A 20,812-nucleotide genomic window follows, 5' to 3' on the forward strand; every position below is an offset into this window, starting at 1 on the left:
GGAGGTGCTCGTCTCCCTCTGTCACACTGGTGAGGCTGCTGTAGGCTGATGAGAGCAGCTCATTGCTAGGCCAATCACAAGTTTAGGAGGTGACGCGAGTACAGCACCTCCTTTCTGCATTCCAGCTTCCATGTGGAAGTGGTTGCGGACATCCACCAGAGTACCATTGGCGTGTATTCTATGAGCGTGTAGGCGAAGCTTGGGGCAGAGATCTGAGATGTCCACCTGGAGATACAAATAATATCATCTATTTAACCCCCTTAAAGACCCCCCCCCCCCCCCCCGTCTTTGGAAGCACTAGGAGTTTGCTGCCTGGTAATGTGCTTGTAAAAATTTGTACTTTTAAAAGGAAGTTTGAGGCCTCATTCACACTTGAAAGTGCAAAACGCCAGCGATTACCGCCAGCGTTTTGCGGGAGTGATTTTTCCACGATTACACGTGGAAAAATCACCGGTCACTGCGGCGATTTTCTGCAAACGCGTTTAGTGCTTCTATAGCACTGAAACGCGATCGCCGGGAAATTGCATGAAAATGGTACAGGCTACGCGTTTGCATTTGGAGATTTGCGTTAATCCCTGGCGATTAACGCAAATCGCCAAAGTAAGGACGGGCCCATAAGGTTTTATTACACTAACGCTTTAAAAAGCGCTAGCGTTTGAGCGTTTTGCCGACATCACCGGCAAAACACTCTAGTGTGAATGGGCCCTAATGGATGTGCGCTGCCACTTTCTTGCTGGATTGAACATGCTACTATTGATCCAGTAAGCTGCACTCACATAGGACTGCACTCCTGTGCACAGAGCCATCTTATTGGAATTGATGCACTCTTATGATTCGGGGACTCCATTTTTTAAATATGCGGGAATCACACAAGTAAAATCACAAAGTTCTGTATAAAACATGAGCATCCTATAAAGGATCATTACATGCGATTTCACTTGTTAGGGGTTGTACGTGATATTTTATAAGTGTGGTTACTGCCTTTAAACCTTCAACTGTTCTCCAATGTTAATAAAATAAAACATCCATTGCAAAACTCAAGATATTCAATATTGTTACTACTTTGACAATGCAACATACAAGTTTGCTTTCTTTGACTAGAAGTTATTTTCCAGCCTGCCATAAGGTGGTGCTAGTCGAACTCCAGTTTTATTGTTTATTTTCCTTGTGTCTGTGCAATAGGTGCAGCCACTGGAAGACACTGTATACACTGTATACCTTGTCTGTCTGTATTCCCTTACCTACGATGGACAATGTATAACCCTGTGTGTGCTCATAATGCACAATCAGCTGCCAGTTACATGCAAAGGAGTACTATAGTAACAGCATTGCTCCCTTGTTAGTGGGCAAGTTCTTTTATGCACTCCAACGTGCAAAAGTGGAGGTGAGCTGACTACCTCGGCCGCCGAGAATTTAAGAAAAGGGGGGGGGGGGGGGGGGGGCTGAGGCAAATCTAGATTTTTTTTTTTTTTATTATTTTTTTTACTGGTGGTAAAACTCTTATTTGTGTAAGAAATTAATTATTTTATTTACCAAGTTAGACAAATAATCTGACACTACTGACTTCAATTCCACTTGCCAGATGATGTCCAAGGTAAACTGATTATACTCCAAAACCCTTCTTTTGTGCTCACTTGTGCCTTTATAAAATCCATGCCTACACTGAAATGCTTCAACTTCTTTACTTTGTCCTCAATCCACCCCCTCTCCTGGTGGCAATGCGGAACTCTAACCAAATTAGCCCATTTCATCATACAAAGAGAGTAGGTTCTAGTTAACGAGATTAGCACTAGCTTACTTTCCATTGCATGATTTTCGTGTGTCCTTGAAGGCATGTCAAAAAGTAATCACCACCAAATCTACTGATCATAAAGCCTATCAACACAAATGAGAATACAGGGGATTCCCAATGAAAGTGGGGTTTCCCCAAGACTAAAAATGATGTCTATGTAGTACAAAAGAATTGCACGTATTACAATAAAGGCATTTTAGTTGCAGGAGACACTCACCACTTCTTGGATTTTAGCCGGGGAGGAGGATTTCTTGGAATAAGGAACAATGCTCTCATAGGATGCATATCACAAAGAGCTGGAGAAAATCATACAGAACATCAGATTACAAACAAAATTGCACACTTTATTTTGAAGTTAAGCCAACATAAGAACAATAATAGAAAAAAAAATACTTACGGGGAGCGCCTTCTGCCATTTCAATAGCCGTTATACCACAAGACCAAAGGTCACTCTGTAACAACAAAAACATAATGATGCAAAAAAATGCAAGCCAGCTTTGTGGCAACTAGAGATTGTTACAGAAATGCAAATAATTCAGAGTAGATACAGGATTATGCAAATGTTTGCAACTTGAAACTAGACCAATGGAATCCTGCCAAGGTGGAATTTGCTTGGTCCATTTTCAAGCTGAATACATTTGCGAAGAGAATATATATATAATCCTGCATCAGCTTAGAAATATTTGCATCTCACTGTTCATCCCTAGGAACAACACTGCAGTCTTCAGTGGGCAGAGTACATCAGCTCCTAACAGCCAATCAGCATTCATTATTCATAACTCCAGTGATGTAAAATCTAGCCGCTTCAGATTTTTGCCCTCTGCACACTGAGTACTGCTCTTTCTGCTGCTCTGTCCAATATGCCTGTTAATGTACTGTTGAAAAAAAAAATCTCTGTGTAAGCACAAATTATATTACATTTGACACTATACAAGTCCTAGTAACAGCAGTCCAAGTGAGAGTAAGAAGGCTCTCCTTAACTGGCTTGCGCTGAGGTTTGAGGTATTCTGCATTATGCTAGACATTTCTATGGAAGACATTCTGCTAGATGCAAGCACGACTCACCAGCCCTCTGAGTATTGCAGCTGAGGAATGCCAGATATTCAGCCGTGAATAGGCATGCTCAGCATAGATTATTAGAGTGTGCCTATTCCTCTGAGGGAGAAGACTCAGTAAAAGGTGATCTTTGACAGTACTTTATCTCAGAAACTAAAAACTTAAAATTTCAACCTCCCCAATTTGTTTCCCCAACAGCCCTTCAACTACGCTGGACAAGGACAGCAGGGAATACCTACACAGACATAGCCACTATGGATTATCAATCTGTGCAATTCCTATTGCACAATGCAGGTGATTACGCTTACACACTTTATACTGGGAATACACGGCTCGTGTCTGCCGCTTGAATCTCCTCTCAATCGTTTTTGCCACTCGATTCTGCAGTTGATTCTCTTATCTTCCACTCGTTTTTATCTTTTTCCATCCACTTCTATCAGAAATCAAGTGGCCAAAGGATCGAAAGGGAGATCGGACATGTTGGAAATTATCTATCGAACCATCTAATTATCGCAAAAATGAACCGTGTATTCCCAGCATTAGTTTTGTTATCTGGAACGATTTTTCACTATGCAGGGTGCGCAAAGGAGTACCAGTTGTCTGTCAAGGTGCCCACTTATGATACAATACTGATTGCACAACCTTACCATTTCTATTTTATGACGTTGATGAACAGAGGCGCCAGCAGAATAAAAACAATAATTAAAAGTTTTAAAATGTGCTGGGGAGGCAGTGGTGGACTTACCTCCGAAAGCAGACTAGATTACTTGTCTGACATAAATAAACACTTTATTAGTACCCCAATCGATGCAACGTGTTTCACAGGACCAAGACCGCTTCATCGGGCAATAAAACAGGGGACAAACCGTAGCTCTCAGGTGCACGTATAGCGCCTCTTATAGTGTACATCCTTGGTGGAAGGGGGACCCACCCCCACCTTTCTTCTATCAACAGAGAGCGACTTCCTAACCCTGAGTGAGGACAGGTCTAATCTCCCCACCTGCATTCACAGTGGTTGCCTCAGCGGTAACCCTTGTTTGTGAGTATAACCTTCTCGCATTACATTATTCACTATTGTTCCGAGCATACTACACTATATTGGGCGCTCTGTGTCTTTTTCTTATTGTTATTTTAAGTAAACCTGAGACGAGGGGGAGGGGGGGGGGATTATACATATCATCTAAGAGCTTCTTCCAAGCTTATCACTCCCTCACCATCCTCTGCCTCCTGGTTCTTCTGCATTTGACCCTGGTAAAAGTCCTCCAATCTGGAGCTAACTGTGCTTGTGTGCCCCTGTCACACTCCAAACCACAGGGGAGCGAACCAGATGATGCCCGGGCCGACTGGCCCCAACTGGAGGACTTTTCAGGATCAATTGCAGAAGAACCAGGAGGCGAAGGAGGATGGCAAGGGAGCGATAAGCCTGGAGGTAGATGGAAGAACCCCCAGGTATGTATAATTCCCCCCCTCCTTTGTCTCAGATCCATTTTAATGTGAGGGACTAACTAAAGTATCCACTCAAAGTATATTCACTCAGTCACATACGATGGTTTCGAATTCTGAGGCGTGCACTGTGTCTAATGTGTTTTTGTTACCAGTACATTTTATTATGATGTATAATTATTCAAAAACAATTTTCTACTATGCTGTGTGCAAAAATGATGAAGAATAATGTAGGAAATGACAACTTACTCTGTAGTCATAGGTGGCATCTGGGTTTTCATCACAGGCTATCACTTCCGGTGCCATCCAATATGGTGTACCAATAAATGTATTTCTTCGACCTACAGTCCTGTCCAGCTGTGCGCTGACACCAAAATCCACTGAAAATATGAACACAACAGGTTGACAACTTCACAAACCCATCTAAATTAAAGGTTGCAACGTCAGCTTTTTTACAGTAAAATCTTTAGAAAGCTATAAATCAATATCACTGTGTTCTTTTCCTTCAGCATGTGCGTATACATAATTGGTATCTTCAAGACAAGGTAAGACAAGTAACATTTATATTGCATTTTCTCCTGGCGGACTCAAAGCGCTCGAGCCACAGCCACTACGGTGCACTCTACAGGCAGTATAACCGTAAGTACGAAATTGTATGTGAGATTTTGCGTAAGCAAAATTAGCACACGCCGATCATTACTAGGACAGTAGGAGGCACAAAGAGGTACGGGGGCAGAGGTGGTACAAAGGAACACAGTGGAGGCAGAGGGGGCACAGAGGGAGGACGCGGAGGGAACAGGGCAACAGAGGTGACACAGAGGTGGCACAGAGGTGGCACAGAGGGGAACAATGGATGCATACAGGAGGTAACACAAAGATGGCACAATGTTCTGACTTAAAAATGGATTCAGGTTAAGAATGAGCCTAGAGCCCCTATATTGTTCGTTAACCAGGAACTACCTGAATACAGAACAAACATTACATTTTAAGCAGCTAGTTTAACAGATTCCCAATGATAGCCAGGTGGGAGCAGTGTGATCCTGTTTTTACAAGGCCACAGTGTGAAACTAGCCTTATGCATTTACAATAAGAGAACTGACATGAGGGATAGGTTACATAAATAAAAAAAAAATAAAAGGTGTGCTTCCTATAGATATCAGATTTCTGTGTAATTTGCACATGGAAGACCTCCGCAATTTTGGTCCAGTATTCAGCATACATCCCATGACCTTGTTTATTACATAAATTCACTTACCAAGCTTCACCTCTGCATTCTCCGTTAGCAGCACATTTTGCCCTTTGATATCTCTGTGAATGACATGATGAGCATGGAGATGTGCCAAGCCCTAAACAGAAGCAGAAATCAGGAGGGTTATTTACCAAGTGTGAGATTATTGCTTGCAAACAAGACACACTGCTTACATTCAACATGGTTTGAAAATCTCCTGTGACAAGGGGTGCAATGAACCATTCACCTTTTTCTTAAGCAAAAGGAACCTGATCTGAGTTAAGTGTCTGGCATTCACTGTGATGAATCAGAAGTCAGAAACCATACTAAGGTGTAAATGATGACACAAAGAAAGGTCAGGATTAGCTTTGATGGTTCAAACAAATAATTCATGAACCTTAACTGTGGCTACTAATTCCAGCTCTAGCTAAGATAGATCGTCATGGAACAGTAGAGGTTTTGTGGATCTCCGCACAGGTCTGTGTGCGTACGGTGGGTTACCTGCAGCCTCAGACATTTGAGGATGCCCAGTGATAGAAATAATTTAAGCTATTACATCATTAAAGAACTCAGAAAAACAAAATATTGTATACTTGAATGCAGGGGAAGAATAGAATCTGTGAAGCCTCGTTGCTGTTTGTAGCCACATAACTGGAAGAGAGGTGTATAGTACATTTTACAGCTGGCAAAAGGTAGGATTTTCCCTCCCTTTAGGATGAATGCCTCTATGCTGCTACTGCATGTCTGCGTCAGTCAATGAACAGAAATTTTGGATTTAGGTGAACCAGCAGGACAACTCATAGGGAGGTTGCAGTAATGTGATAATGTAATTGATGTGATTCCAGCAATGACAGCAACGTCTACAACTTTTAGGTTTCGGATTGTAATAATAACTACACCCACTGTATACTATATTCTGCCAGTTATACTGCTTCGAGTTGTAGAGGGTGCTGTGATTGGAAAACTGTTCCCTGCGGATATAGCTGTGGGCCCCCTAAACTATACTAGCTCTGAGATCTCCCTACACAGTGACAGATGCAGCAGTAACAGGCAGGAGTTGCAGCTCTTCTACATTCAAATCAAGAGCATTTTTGCTGCGTTCAAATTTTCAAAATGTGCACAGTTTGTGAGCGAAGGGAGCTTCAAAATGATCTAATATGGACCTAAACCTGGAAAACAACCACCATCTGGTTGTATAGAAAATGATTACATGATTAGTCACCCCGAGCTGCTTGGGTATTCTGTTTTGGTCTGGTCCAAGCCCTATCCCATAGAGCCATATCAATCCCTGCCATGTACTGAGGACGACCAATGTTCTGAAACAGGCTGTCTACATGTTGGGTTGGTGGCGCTCTAAAAATTTTACAAGCTATAGGTTTGCAATACACCAGTGGTTCTGGATGTAAGCCTGGAGTCAGGGGCATAAAGAGATAATCTGCATATTCAGTAGTGATGCATTGTGGCAGACCAGTCGCTCACTTATAGCTGAATTATCCCAAATACCTTCTGTTTAAGGGCCGGTTCACACGGACGCTTGGCGGCGTCTACCATCAAGCGTTCGGGACCCATCGGCTAAACTCTCCCATTCAAGTGAATAGGAGCGTTTAGCATTGCGCGGTTACCGTCGATTACCGTAGATTGCATAAACGCGGCGTTCTGATCCCGATTTAACGCATCGTTTCGGCCGTCCCTAGAAGCCGCATGCAACGTCCAGGGACGGCTAGCCGGCGCGGCTTCAGAAACGCCGATCGCGACGATCTCTGTATCGCCGCCACCGAACGGGACGTCACAGGACGACGCGACTTCCTGGCCGCCATAACGCCGCCTGCCGTCCGTGTGAACCGGCCCTTAAGAAGGCAAACTACACTGATGATCAGTAAGAGTTGTCTAATGGTTTTGATAATGCGCTGTGCCTGAAGTTACTGAATTCTACATATAGAAGAAAAAAAATAGCTTTCATATATTATCATAGGATTTCAAAATGTGATATGAGCAAACCAAGTAGTAATGCTGATGGTTCAGGGAGTACTTGTGCTCGTCACAGTCAACGCATTGGAAATCCTTTCCAGATTGTGATGGAAAAGGTAAAGAAATATTTTAGATTAGTGTGCCCAAATTGGCACGCTGCACGAGACTAAGTTCTAAGCAGCATTTTTGCTTTATATACACTTGTTCGAGTCCTCTTTTTTTTTTTTTTTTTTCTTCTTTTGAAAGGATTCTAACTCATAATGCCAGGGAATAAAAACGGTTTGCGGCTATAACCAAATGGGCTGATTGCAGAGAAGATACCACGTTCAAAAAGTTATCAGTACTCTGAATGGGACCTGAATACAGATCATGAGCAGGAACAGATGCCAAGGAACAGTTCAATCTTAAAAAGTAGATTTTCAGCACTTAAAACCATAATTACTTCTCCAGTTACCACTGTTAATCCCATGTTATCAAGCCATCCAAAGTGTGTATAGTAGCCAACCACACCCATGGTTTCAATCTTGGGAATGGTAATAATATAATCAGACCTGTTATCAAAAACACTTCCTAAACCTTCCCCTGGTAGCTGTTATCGGAAGGAGTAGCACAACCATTATTTTAAAACGGTGTCTGAGGATTTTCAGTGCTGTCACAATAGTGTTGGAGACCTGTGGAGTACAGGAGAGGGCAACCAAGGAATCTTACTAGAAAGAGGAGTGGGAGGTTTTCACCCTACAGCTAATGTGCCCAGAGTATCACTTTAATGAAAAGCTTAAAGGAATGTTTGGTCAGAACGTATGCACAATTAGGATGTATGGCTAATAAATGTATATGTGTACAGTGGTACTTGAGACTTAAAAAAAACAAACAAAACAAAAAAACACAGATCTACCTACCTGGTGCTTCTTCCAGTGGCAGCCCCTGGAAGCCTATCTGTCCCACGCCGCAGCTCCGCTCCCAGGTCGGCATCTTCTGCACCTGCATGAAAGCAAGGCCGCGCACATGCAACCACGCTCACGTAGTCTGGAGTGTTCTGTGCAGACGCAGTACTCCTTTAAAGCCTTACTGCACAATGAGTAGAGCGTAAAGCATTCTGCTCTACTCAACCTGCGGTAAGACTTCATGCATGTTATCCTGCTTAAAGGATACTACAGCTGAAAGGCTGAGGTAAAAACTGATCTTTTATTTGGTGGGGCGGCATAATCAAATAATCACCGTGCCTCCACAACCCCCCCCCCCCCCCCCCCCCCCCCCGCTGCTCTTCTCCTGGGCGACTCCAAACCTGAACATACTGCGCTGCGCATGATGTCATTTTAACTCCCCTGTAGTCGCATAGTGATGTCACAGGACAGTAGCGCGCTCCTGTCCTGTGACATCACTACGCGGCCACAGGAGAGCAGAATGAACATACTGTGCATGTGCAGTGCAGTATTTCAAACACCTGAAATAAGCATGCAGCTAATCTTGTCAGATTTTTGTCAGAAATATCCAATCTGCATGCTTTTTCAGGGTTTATGGTTTAAAGTATTAGAGGGAGAGGGATCAGCAGGATGGCCAGGCAACGTGCATTATTTAAAAAGGAAATAACCATGTCAGCCTCTATATTCCTCTCACATCAGGTTCCCTTAAAGGCTGACCGTCTTGCTGAGAAACATTGCAGTAGCAGTTCTCTCACTAGGCAAGATGGGTTTAAACAATTATTGCATCACAATCTATTTTTCTATTTGGACACCTGTGCTGTGAAAGGCTTATTTCATTTTATACAGGGATAACCTTAGCTCACAGAGGCAATATCAGGCTACAGGCATTGTGTCAGTCACATTTTCAGTATAAACCGGTGCCTTTCCATCACACACAAAATGTAATGCCCCCTTTAAGTGAACCTTTTTCCAAAAGATAATACATAGAAGGGAGAAGGGCTCCTCTGTAGAATACATTTGTCTTGCCATTCATATTTCTTACATGTCTTTATTTGAAAATCAACTGTGTAATAATGACACTTGAAAGCAGGGCAAACATTTCAAGGGAGCCAGCAGTCTTCCCCACATAGACTGAGGAAACTAATTCCAGGGGAATTACTTTTCTGTGGTTATGTACAGTAATTACAGATTTAAATCATAAAAACAGATCTGAAACTCCTAATTATCACTCATACAGAATCTTCATGCACTTAAATTATTCAGCACATTTTGAAATGGCTTGTTTTGCTTTGTTTTGGGACTGTTACGACATGCAGTAGCTACAATGTTTCTAGCATAAGCAGGTAATATTGTTAGATTTGTAGCTGTATTAAGCCTGACAAATTCTAGCTGATCTGCTCAGCTGACCAGGTAGAGACCCCTCATGAGCCCAATGGCATGGGTGGGTAACCTACAATAGCTTCCCCCACAGCAGCACTTACCAGAGCAAGGGACAAGCCCCACTTGTTGAAAACAGCAGACATTTTGTGCAAAATCATCATTTGGAAGAATTCAGTCAGTCAATCTATTGCCAGCTACCAGCAGCAGATATCAAAAGGACCAAAAAACTGTTTCTGCGAGTCTATATGGGCTACTTTAGACATTTAGAAGATGTTCATGTCCCCAATGTAGGCCGAGAGCCCAGTACACATGGCAGTCACTAAATGGTAGCCTTGGAGTCAGCAGGACTATCGGTGGTACACGGCTGGGGGGAGTTTAAAAACCAGGGCTAGTTCACTCAGATACCTTTCGGCAGCTCGTTTCATCTGGCTCAAATGCTTTTCTACTCCCAACCAGAAAAATGTTTAACATGCTTTGTCATAACATTTAGAGCCCTGGGGGAGTTCAATTAAGACACAAATGCAAAAGACTACAAACTATGCATGCAGCGTCTGGGAAAACTTGATTGACAGCGGCGCTTGACCAAAAAATTGCAAACATAGGAACACTCCCACCTCCCACCCCCTTCACAGAGGCGCTCAGCTTTGATGTTACTAGCAGATGCTTTTTCACTCCTATCTGTATTAACCTGCGAAATGCGTTGCACTTTATTCTGGAGTACGCAAACGTTTGACTGAAAATCTCCAGTCCTGTCTTCTGCTTGGAGGGGGTAAGTCCACCACTGCCTCCTCTATTAATAAATTGGTTTTTAAGCTTATTTAGTCCCTTTTATCCTTTTGGCGTCTTATCTCATTGCTATATTGAGTCCACCCTAGGTGGAGGGTTGTACCCACTTCCTTCTACTACTACAGAGAACGAATTCTTAATCCTGTGTGGGGTCAGGACAATCTCCCCACCAGCCTTGACAGTGGTTGCCTAATGGTAACCCTGGTTTAGGAGTATTACATGTTGAATGACTCTACAAATCTTCCATTACCAGTACATACTACACTATATTGGGCTTTTGGTGTTCTCTTCTCATATGAACACTCCCACTTATCTCAATCACCACGTGGTGGATCCCTAGCGTTAAATGCTGTCCCTCTGAACCAGCCATAAAGTAAAGGATACTGGGAGATTCCTGACATGGCAAGAAGCATATTAGGCATCAACTAGATCCCAGAAAGCTTGCATAATTTAACTATCAGTTGTCCATTAAAGAAGGTATTACTTTTACAAAACGTTTTTTTTTCTACCCACTAGGTATCAAATTGGTAATTCTCCTTGGACACTTAAAGTAAGCCAGTGACCACTTGTTTTTTTGAAGGAGATTTAGGTCTGAGCCATAAATTGTGCTGCCCCCTCCTTTAGGCTGCATTTCCACTTGTGCGGTATCGCCAGGAAATCACCGCAGCCGAAATCGCATGCGGGTGCAATTTGGAAAGGGTTTTTCTCGCAATTTCGCATGCGATTTCGCATAGGGTAGTAGGTGGGCGATTTTAACCAGGTCACTGCCTGTGTAAATTAACATTACCTCCTACGTGAAATCGCGGGGAAAAAACGCATGCCAAAACCGCATACGATTTCCCTATTAGATACATTGTATGCGATTCGCTTAGCGGTGTGCGGGGAGCGAATTCTGACGGCTCTGCCGTGCAGATTTTCCCCGCACACAAAAACGCTCCGCACAACGCACAAGTGGAAACAGGCCCATCCACTTGTATTGGCTGTGCGAATCCGCATGCGGACAACGTATGCGGATTCGCTATAGTGGAAATTAGCCCTTATTAAACTGGCCTTACTGACAAAGTGTAGTTAGACCTGGCCCCACTAATCTGGTTTTAAATTATTACATGACTAGAGATGGTTACAGGTAACCAATAAATGGCTTTTTTGTAGAGGAATAAGAGGCGGGAAAAGTTTTTGACTCAATCCATAAGCACTTGGCCACAGTAACCCTTAACCTCAACTGACAACTAAAAGCTCTGCCCTGTGTTGGTAACCGTTCTTCTAAGATCTTCATTTAAGTTAGTTGAAAGGCTGCACATATTCATCAAGCAGCAAATGATACCAGATGCTTGTGCACTACAAAGTGTATTATGAGTAATTTGTTTGGCGCCTAGCTGTGTGTTTTACAAGTGAAATTCTACTTTCATGCAATTAGCACCTCGACATGCTGGTAACTGGAAATCCTATGACATCAGTATACTAGAGAGAAAGGATTCCCTGTTAGAAGTATCACAAGCTTCTATCAGCTGATTAATATTTCATGGCATAATAGAGAAAAGAGCACTTCATTCTCACCCTCAAGATTTCACGAGAGATATAAGCAATCCAGTCTTCTTTCAGAGTATTCCCCTTTGTATTCTTCACCAGGTCAGTGATCGAGCCAGCACCACAAAACTCCATTACAAGCTGTGAAACAAAGACACATTACAACTCTTTCATGTGGTATAATAATAATCACTAATGGACACTTTTTGCTTTCTTTGTACGCAAGTGTCAACACTGCACGTATAGAATATGCCACATTAACAAATACACAACTATCCTCTGAAACCCCAGCATTCTAATGCTATAAAAAGGAAAACAGTTGGTTGCTTTGAAACATACAGTAATGAATGAATTGGATAGAGCTTGACAAACTCCATCTTCATACTTCTCTTACGACTTTCACATTGATCTGTGCCCATGTTCACTTACCATATGTAAAACAGAATGTTGCCTTTGTTAAAAACGTAAGGCATTTGTGATTATTCAGGTTGGAATGAGCATGAGGTTTCCCACAATGCATCCCTGCTGAATATACAAATCATCCCTTTGTTGTCCCTCCAGAGCCACTGGAATGCAATGAAGCATAAGCTTCTGGAGGTGTGTTTAGCTATCAGGGACATATCAGGGTAGATTTGCATATTCAGCAGTGATGCATTGTGGGACACCTCATATGCTCACTGCAACTTGATCAAAAATACCTTCTCTTTTAAGAAGACAATAGCGTTTTTAGTAAGAGAGCTTTTTGGTTAATTTCAGCCCCTTACACACACTCCAAGGAGTTATGGTTCACCATGAGCTCGCTGGGCAATCTATACTCGCTTACATTTGACTGTTCCACATAGTAATGTATGTAGAGTAAATTACAAAGCAAACACATAAAACCCATCTACTGCACATTTAAAGGACAACTGTACTTCAGTACAAATATCTATATAACATATCATCACTAAACAAATAATTTTGTAACCAATCAACATTAAAATATTACCTTTCCACTTCAGTCTGCAGCTGTTAGAACTTTAAAAACAGAAACTCTTGCAAAAGTACTCAGCTTGGTGTTAAAGATACCTATATTGTCGCCAGTCTGTCCAACTCATAAGTCTGCACATAGCAGAAAGTAAAATATGTTTTGCACCACTTACAATAACACTTAGCACCCTACTTGCTTTTTTGGGTGTATTCCAATGGCAGAATTAGTGCAGTTTCAGACCAAAAGGTGCACTTAAGAAATTTCCCGATCGCTAGAGTTTTGAAAAGCAGTTTGTTAATATAACCAAATGGGCTACTTTACACTGGAGTGATTGGTTTTTAGGCTCCTTGCACATTTGACGTGTTGCGCTGCATCGCGGTTGTGTTTCCTGTCGCAGCTCGTCGCAAGGGACATGCAAATCTATGGAAACTTGCACAGTTCATGCGATGCGGCAGAACTATCCAAAGCACCGGAATGCATCGCACCCAACGTGTGTAAAACTTTTTGCAGCATTTGCCATTCTGTAGAAAGTATAGAAGAGCAAAAGCGCTGTGAAAATCAATTTAAAATCACTGGCTAAAAATTGTTAGAAAATAGATACAGAGCTCTTTTTGGTGTGAAAAAGCCCCATCTAAAATACTTAAAGGGAAACCATATTTATTTCTTTTTAAACAATACCAGGTGCGTGGCAGTGCTCCGGATTCTGTGTCTCTAAAACTTTTAGCCCTAGACCCTGAACAAGCATGCAGCAGATCAGGTACTCTTACTCAGGTTTTACTGGATGAATCATATGCTTGTTCCAGGGTTTTGACTCAGACACTACTTCTGCCAGAGGATCAACAGGGCTGCCAGGCAACTGGTGTTGTTTATAAGGAAATAAATATGGCAGCCTCCATATCACTCCTACCTCAGGTTCCCTACAACAACAGTTGTAAATTATGCACAGAGTAGGGAGACAGCTGCACAAGTATATATGTGCACATTCATACATACATACATACATAGATACACACACACACACACACTGCTGTGCTGTGTGTGTGGACAGGCTTTAGTGTGTGCAAGCTTTGGTTGGCAGCGGTGCGCAGAACTTGGGAGGCAGGGCTCTGCTGCAGTTGTGGTGTGCAAATCTTTTGACAATTGCAGGGGCTCTGTGGCGTGATTCTTTTGAGAATCGTGGGTTTACTGGTTCTATATGGAGGAGGGATCATACACAACTGAAGGGATGCTGGGTGTGTATACACAGGTAATAACCACTCCATGTTGCCGTTAGCACAGACCAACATGCAGGAAGCTTCATAACAGGAGAGTCGCTACAGTGGTGTGAGAAAGCACCAGCATAGTCACAGATATCTCTGTGTAATACAGTTTCTTAAAAAAACTTGTACTATATAGAAGTGATATAGTCACATACAGGACAGGTGTTGCTTGGTTCAGAGCACTTTCTCTCCCTATGCGAGCATACAACGTTTTTTTCTTGCAGGTTGCTCTGAAGTCACATGGCATACTTGTTCTTTAAGCAAACTGGGTATCGCTTGATAGAGGTTAGAGTGGGCACCATGAGAAAAGCCTGCATGAGGTATACTTGAGATCACGTATTGCTTTTATGAGGAACGGATTGAATGCAGTTCTGAGCACCTGTGTATATGGGCTGAGAAGTGCATATGCCTGGTCTGTGCATTTGCAGGAGGTGGGAGTCTTTTGTTCACCAATATACAGGACAGGCGTTGCTCGCTTCAGAGCACTTGCGCTATCTCTACCTATGTGACTATATAGAGGGATTGGATGGGAATTATTTGTGCCTTTGAGAAAGTGGAGATACACCTGGTGGAAAGCAGATTAGACAATCAACACCGTTTGACTGGAATATCAATAAATACAGATCAGCACAGCAGCACTGTGGTGTAGTGGTTAGCTATCTCGCCTTGCAGAGTCCCCAATTGGAATCCCAGCCAGTGAACTATCTTCACAGAGTTTGTATGTTCTCCCTGTGTCTGCGGTGGATTCCTCCGGCACTCCCTAAAAATTGTCCCTAGACTGATAGACCTAGGACTATGGTAGGGATGAATGTGAGCTTTTCTGAGGAACAGTTAGTGACATGACCGTATACTCTGTACAGTGCTGCCTAGGTGCTTAGAGTCCAATAAACACGGTATGTACTGCTTAATACAGTAGAAAACTATGCATCTGCCAATCAACCTGCCACCCTGTCTATGGAGATTCAACACCATGTCTGATCATGCTACCAATCTCTAAACTTTTTCAAATACAGTAATATATTTCAACAGTTCAGCAGTAACACAGCAGCAATGAGATTTCATCAATGTAAACAAATCTGCTTGAAAATATTTACCTGTGTATGATGGGCTTAAGGAGGATAATAAAGGAGTTGGTAGAATATAAATAGCTAAATAGCTAAAATGAGCTCAACCAACACATATTCATAGGGGTACAAAGTAAAGTTTTGATTTACCGTAGTTAAATAAGTGACAACTGAAGTGTTCAACAACCATGACTCATTCATAAACCCATCACCAGTAAAACCTGTACAAGCTGCCCCCACCAACACAGAGTGTAAAGAGGCCAATGCTATATAATAAGTATAAAACAATAATGCTCTTTTTTAGCTGCTGCATGCATGCAAGTGATTACTGTTACTGGTGTAAATTACTACAAGATCCAAAAAGCTCAATAATATCCAGGCATAGCGAAACTCCCAGTAGAGACAATATCCTGCTCCGGGCATTAAATGCACCAATATGGAGATGGACCTGGCATCCTACCCGCCAAATGGGAAGGAGGGGGGGGAGGGTGTATAGTGTCTGGTCTAGAGAGGAATACCAAAAAACAAGTAAGAAAAGACAGCACACTGCAATCCAGGTACTGTGTATTATTGTCCCATCATGATACACATCAGATCGTTATGCCAACAATCGTGTTGAGGCCTCGTAGGGACCCCTTTGTCAAGGCACAGTAGAGTTCTTAAATTTGCATTGACAAAGGTAACTCTGCAAGGCCCCAAAACGTTCCCTGGCATAACGGTCAGATGATGAGTATGGTAATGGGGACAATAAAAACGCAGTTCCTGGATTGTGGTCTTTTCTTTACATCTTGGATTTCCGCTAGCTACTGGTCCTACACCTGCCACTGAATACTATCGGTATGTGATCCTTTGATCTACTTAACAGCCATATCCCGCTGTAACTAGCCTGGAAGATTACAAGGAACAATATATTAACAGTGTAAAATGTAGGAGCTGTGAGTACACATGGGGATAATACAGTATGCTCACACTGACAATATGCTTGCATACTATAGCCTTTTCAAACTAGCAGATTAAGCAGAAATCTACATTCATAGGGCTGAGACTCAGATCACCAGCAGCCAGCAGCACAGTCACGCCTCACACTCAGCAGCAGCACATTGTAAACTGCTGAGGAACATTACAGATAAGCTACTAAACTTATACATTGCTGAGGACACACAGCACAACACGCAGCTTACCCACAGCTGGTCGTCATGGCCAGGAGGGCTCTTCTTGATGAAAGCACCATAATAAGTCGCAATATTTCTGTGATGGGAATATTTCTTAAGCATGTTGATTTCCAGTTTGATCTCCTCCTCTTCATCCTTGTAAGCAAAAGAAAAAAGTGTTGGTTACTATAGACACTATAATATTATGAAGGCCGGATAGAAAGAGATGTATAAACCTAAATAGCTCCCTAATTAATCGCTTAAATATATATACATACATACATACATATACACATATATATATATATATATATATATATATATATATATATATATATATATATATATATATATATATATATATATATATATATATATATATATATACACATACATATATATATATATATATATATATATATATATATATATATATATATATATATATATATATATATATATTTAATTAGGGAGCTATTTAGGTTTGTAGAGTTCACCAAAAAAATGCATCCATCCTTATTACATTGCTTTCAATACACTGTTGCACAGATAAGTCTGGGAAAATGTCAATGCAATGTTTTGAAAAAAAAAAATAAAAAAATCTTATGCTCATGAATTCCAACAATGGTTTAACGTATGATGTGTAATGAGGAAAAAAAAAGCAGAGCTGTGGAGTCGGAGTCGAGACAATTTTGGGCACCCGGAGTCGGAATCGGAGTTGTTGATTTCATAAACTGAGGAGTCGGAGTCGGATGATTTTTGTACAAAATCCGCAGCCCTGAAAAAAGAATGCTCAACTACTTTTCCCAGCATCTCTGCATTCAAGTGGAAACCATGTGGCTACATGAGGAGGCTGAACCTATAAATTTACAGGAAGTAGGTAGAAAGCTATTATTAGCCCTTAGGATCACCATGTGATGATGTAAAGCTACACCAGCGCATGTCACCCATTAACATGCTCCGCGTTATTCTGTTGGAAATCGTTACACCGCACAAGTAACAGTGTAAAAGCCTACATGGAAATAGAATGGCTAGATAGCTCGATTGATAATTTCTAACGTGTCTGATCACCCGCCGGATCGATTCCGCGCTCGATACCGCGGGCGGGACAATGGGAAAAACAAGCAGAAGAGAAGCGCCCGCGGGGACGAGCGGGAATCGATCCAAGTGCGCGCGGGGGGAGCTGGGACACGCGTGAGTCGATCCGGCGGCATAATCGAGCCGCAGAAACGCACCATGTATGCCCAGCATTACATTGTAAAAGTAGCCTAACCAGATATGGATACCAGAGCTAAATAACAGGATTTTTACATTGAATAGCTTTGTCCCAAACATAGCACATACAATTTACATTAGGCCCCTTTCACACTGGGGACCGCAAAATGCTAGCAAGATCGCAAAAGACGGATTTTTAAAAAAAATATTTTTACTGGACAATTTCGTAATTTATAAGCAACTGCAATTCGCTTTTTGTTTCTTTTTTTTTTACATTTGAATCGTGATCGTTCTAAAATCGTAACAAAAGCACTGCATGCATCGCATTTTAGTTTACCGCACATCGCTAAATTGTCAGATATCATGGCCATATACGTTTAATTACACTATTGCTTTTCAAAGCACTAGCGATCGTCAGCGATTCGGTGATCGGCGGTAAACTCCATTAATCGTTCCCTATTTTATGTACGAGATGCTTGCACCTTGTGTTATTTCTGTGTATTTTGATCCACTTGTTGAGGTGTACCTTTGTACTTCTATCAGTATTCTCCCCAGAATTTCTTTTCCAGCCGATGCCATGAAAAAGTAGCTGGGTGGGGCGAGTTGAGAGAATGCAGGGCCGGTGCACAACTCTGCCTACAACATAGGAGGAGGTGAGCTGATAAAAGCCAGGGTGCTCAGCAAAAGTAGCCGGGTGGAGCACACGGCTAAAAGAGCCTGAGGAGAACACTGTATATGTTTAATAAAGTGAATAAAAAAAAAAAAAACAACAACTGACATTTAGAACTTGGTTTCACTTTGCAGAGAGCACTGAAGGGGTTATGCTTCAGTGTCTATGGTATGGGGAGAGAGCCCTGGTTGGTGCTCCTGCAGTCTACTTACAGCTGCTGATAAGAACTAATTAGACGCTTTGATCTGGGTAAAACAAAAACTCAGGAACACAGAGCCGTGCATTTCTTCAGCAACTACAGCAAGTCCCTCAATATCTGGCACAGGCGGGGATTGCCTGATATGTGTGCTAGCTGGTTGCGTGAGCAACCGGCCAAAAATAGTACTAACCTATGTGGCTTTAATTGTGTTTGCAATATTTTGATTCCACTTTAATGTGGATCCGAGATAAACTTTTACGCATTGCACATTTGTGTTTCCTTCATATAGTTTATAGGGCATTGCTCAAGCCAAATTTTTTTGTTTTTGTTTTAATACTCCAACTCCCTATAAACTAAACCAAGCCACACCTTCTCCAGTGCCTTGGCACTTTGAGACTGATGTAGCAAGGGCTTATGGGAGCTCAGTCTCGGCAGGGGGAAGAGGAGGTGTTACTAGCCTGAGATTTCAGAGGCAGAGGGGAGGAGAGAAGTTTTCACAGGCTGAAGGCTGGAGATGCACAGCAGCTTGCCTGTGTGTAATGTGACGAACAGAACATGGCCGCTCTCATTGTATCACAGGAAGAAATAGTCATATACTGCTGAAGCTGTTTGCAGCTACAGTAGATTTGCTGTGTAACTATCTAAACTTTAGATAAGATATATAGACAAGTTACTTGTTATAGTTAGTTTTTCATCTCTGATCCGCTTTAACCACTTAAGGACCGCAGTCTTTTCACCCCTTAAGGACCAGAGCCTTTTTTCCATTCAGACCACTGCAGCTTTAATGGTTGATTGCTCAGTCATACAAGCTACCATCTAAATGAATTTTACCTCCTTTTCTTGTCACTAATACAGCTTTCGTTTGGTGCTATTTGATTGCTGCTGCGATTTTTACTTTTTATTATATTCATCAAAAAAGACATAAATTTTTGCAAAAAAATGATTTTTTTAACTTTCTGTGCTGACATTTTTCAAATAAAGTAAAATTTCTGTATACATGCAGCGCGAAAAATGTGGACAAACATGTTTTTGATTAAAAAAAACCCATTCAGTGTATATTTATTGGTTTGGGTAAAAGTTATAGCGTTTACAAACTATGGTGCAAAAATTGAATTTTCCCATTTTGAAGCATCTCTCTTGTTTCTGAGCACCTGTCAGGTTTCATGAGGTGCTAGAATTCCAGGATAGTATAAATACCCCCCAAATGACCCCATTTTGGAAAGAAGACACCCCAAAGTATTCACTAAGAGGCATGGTGAGTTCATAGAAGATTTTATCTTTTGTCACAAGTTAGCGGAAAATGACACTTTGTGACAAAAAAAATAAATAAAAAAAAGTTTCCATTTCTGCTAACTGGTGACAAAAAAAAATGAAATCTGCCACGGACTCACCATGCCCCTCTCTGAATACCTTGAAGTGCCTAGTTTCCAAAATGGGGTCATTTGTGGGGTGTGTTTACTGTCCTGGCATTTTGGGGGGTGCTAAATTGTAAGCACCCCTGTAAAGCCTAAAGGTGCTCATAGGACTTTGGGCCCCTTAGCGCACCTAGGCTGCAAAAGAAATGTCACACATGTGGTATCGCCTTACTCAGGAGAAATAGTATAATGTGTTTTGGGGTGTATTTTTACACATACCCATGATGGGTGGGAGAAATATCTCTGTAAATGAGATTTCTTTTGATTTTTTTACACACAATTGTCCATTTACAGAGATATTTCTCCCACCCAGCATGGGTATGTGTAAAAATACACCCCAAAACACATTATCCTACTTCTCCTGAGTACGGCGATACCACATGTGTGACACTTTTTTGCACCCTAACTGCGCTAAGGGGCCCAAAGTCCTATGAGTACCTTTAGGATTTCACAGGTCATTTTGAGGCATTTATTTTCTAGACTACTCCTCACGGTTTAGGGCCCCTAAAATGCCAGGACAGTATAGGAACCCTACAAGTGACCCCATTTTAGAAAGAAGACACCCCAAGGTATTCCATTAGTAGTATGGGGAGTTCATAGAAGATTTCATTTTTTTTCACAAGTTAGCGGAAATTGATTTTTATTGTTTTTTTCACAAAGTGTCATTTTCCACTAACTTGTGACAAAAAATAAAATCTTCTATGAATTCCCCATACACCTAATTGAATACCTTGGGGTGTCTTCTTTCTAAAATGGGGTCACTTGT

General features: G+C 41.8%; 1 protein-coding gene across 4 annotated transcripts in view; it reads right to left on the bottom strand.

The window, feature by feature from the left end:
• Positions 1-20,812, bottom strand: part of MAP4K4 (mitogen-activated protein kinase kinase kinase kinase 4) — a 232,675-nt gene that overhangs the window by 69,048 nt on the left and 142,815 nt on the right. For all 4 annotated transcript variants that reach the window (XM_068268252.1, XM_068268254.1, XM_068268253.1 and 1 more), the window contains exons 4-9: positions 16,578-16,703; positions 12,134-12,244; positions 5,547-5,637; positions 4,541-4,671; positions 2,190-2,244; positions 2,010-2,088 (exon numbers count right to left, since the gene is read on the bottom strand). In XM_068268252.1, coding sequence (XP_068124353.1) covers positions 2,010-2,088; positions 2,190-2,244; positions 4,541-4,671; positions 5,547-5,637; positions 12,134-12,244; positions 16,578-16,703 — 593 coding nt within the window. The remainder of the gene's footprint in view (positions 1-2,009; positions 2,089-2,189; positions 2,245-4,540; positions 4,672-5,546; positions 5,638-12,133; positions 12,245-16,577; positions 16,704-20,812) is intronic.

Source organism: Hyperolius riggenbachi, chromosome 2 (genome assembly GCF_040937935.1).
Source record: "Hyperolius riggenbachi isolate aHypRig1 chromosome 2, aHypRig1.pri, whole genome shotgun sequence".
Lineage (NCBI taxonomy): Eukaryota > Metazoa > Chordata > Amphibia > Anura > Hyperoliidae > Hyperolius > Hyperolius riggenbachi.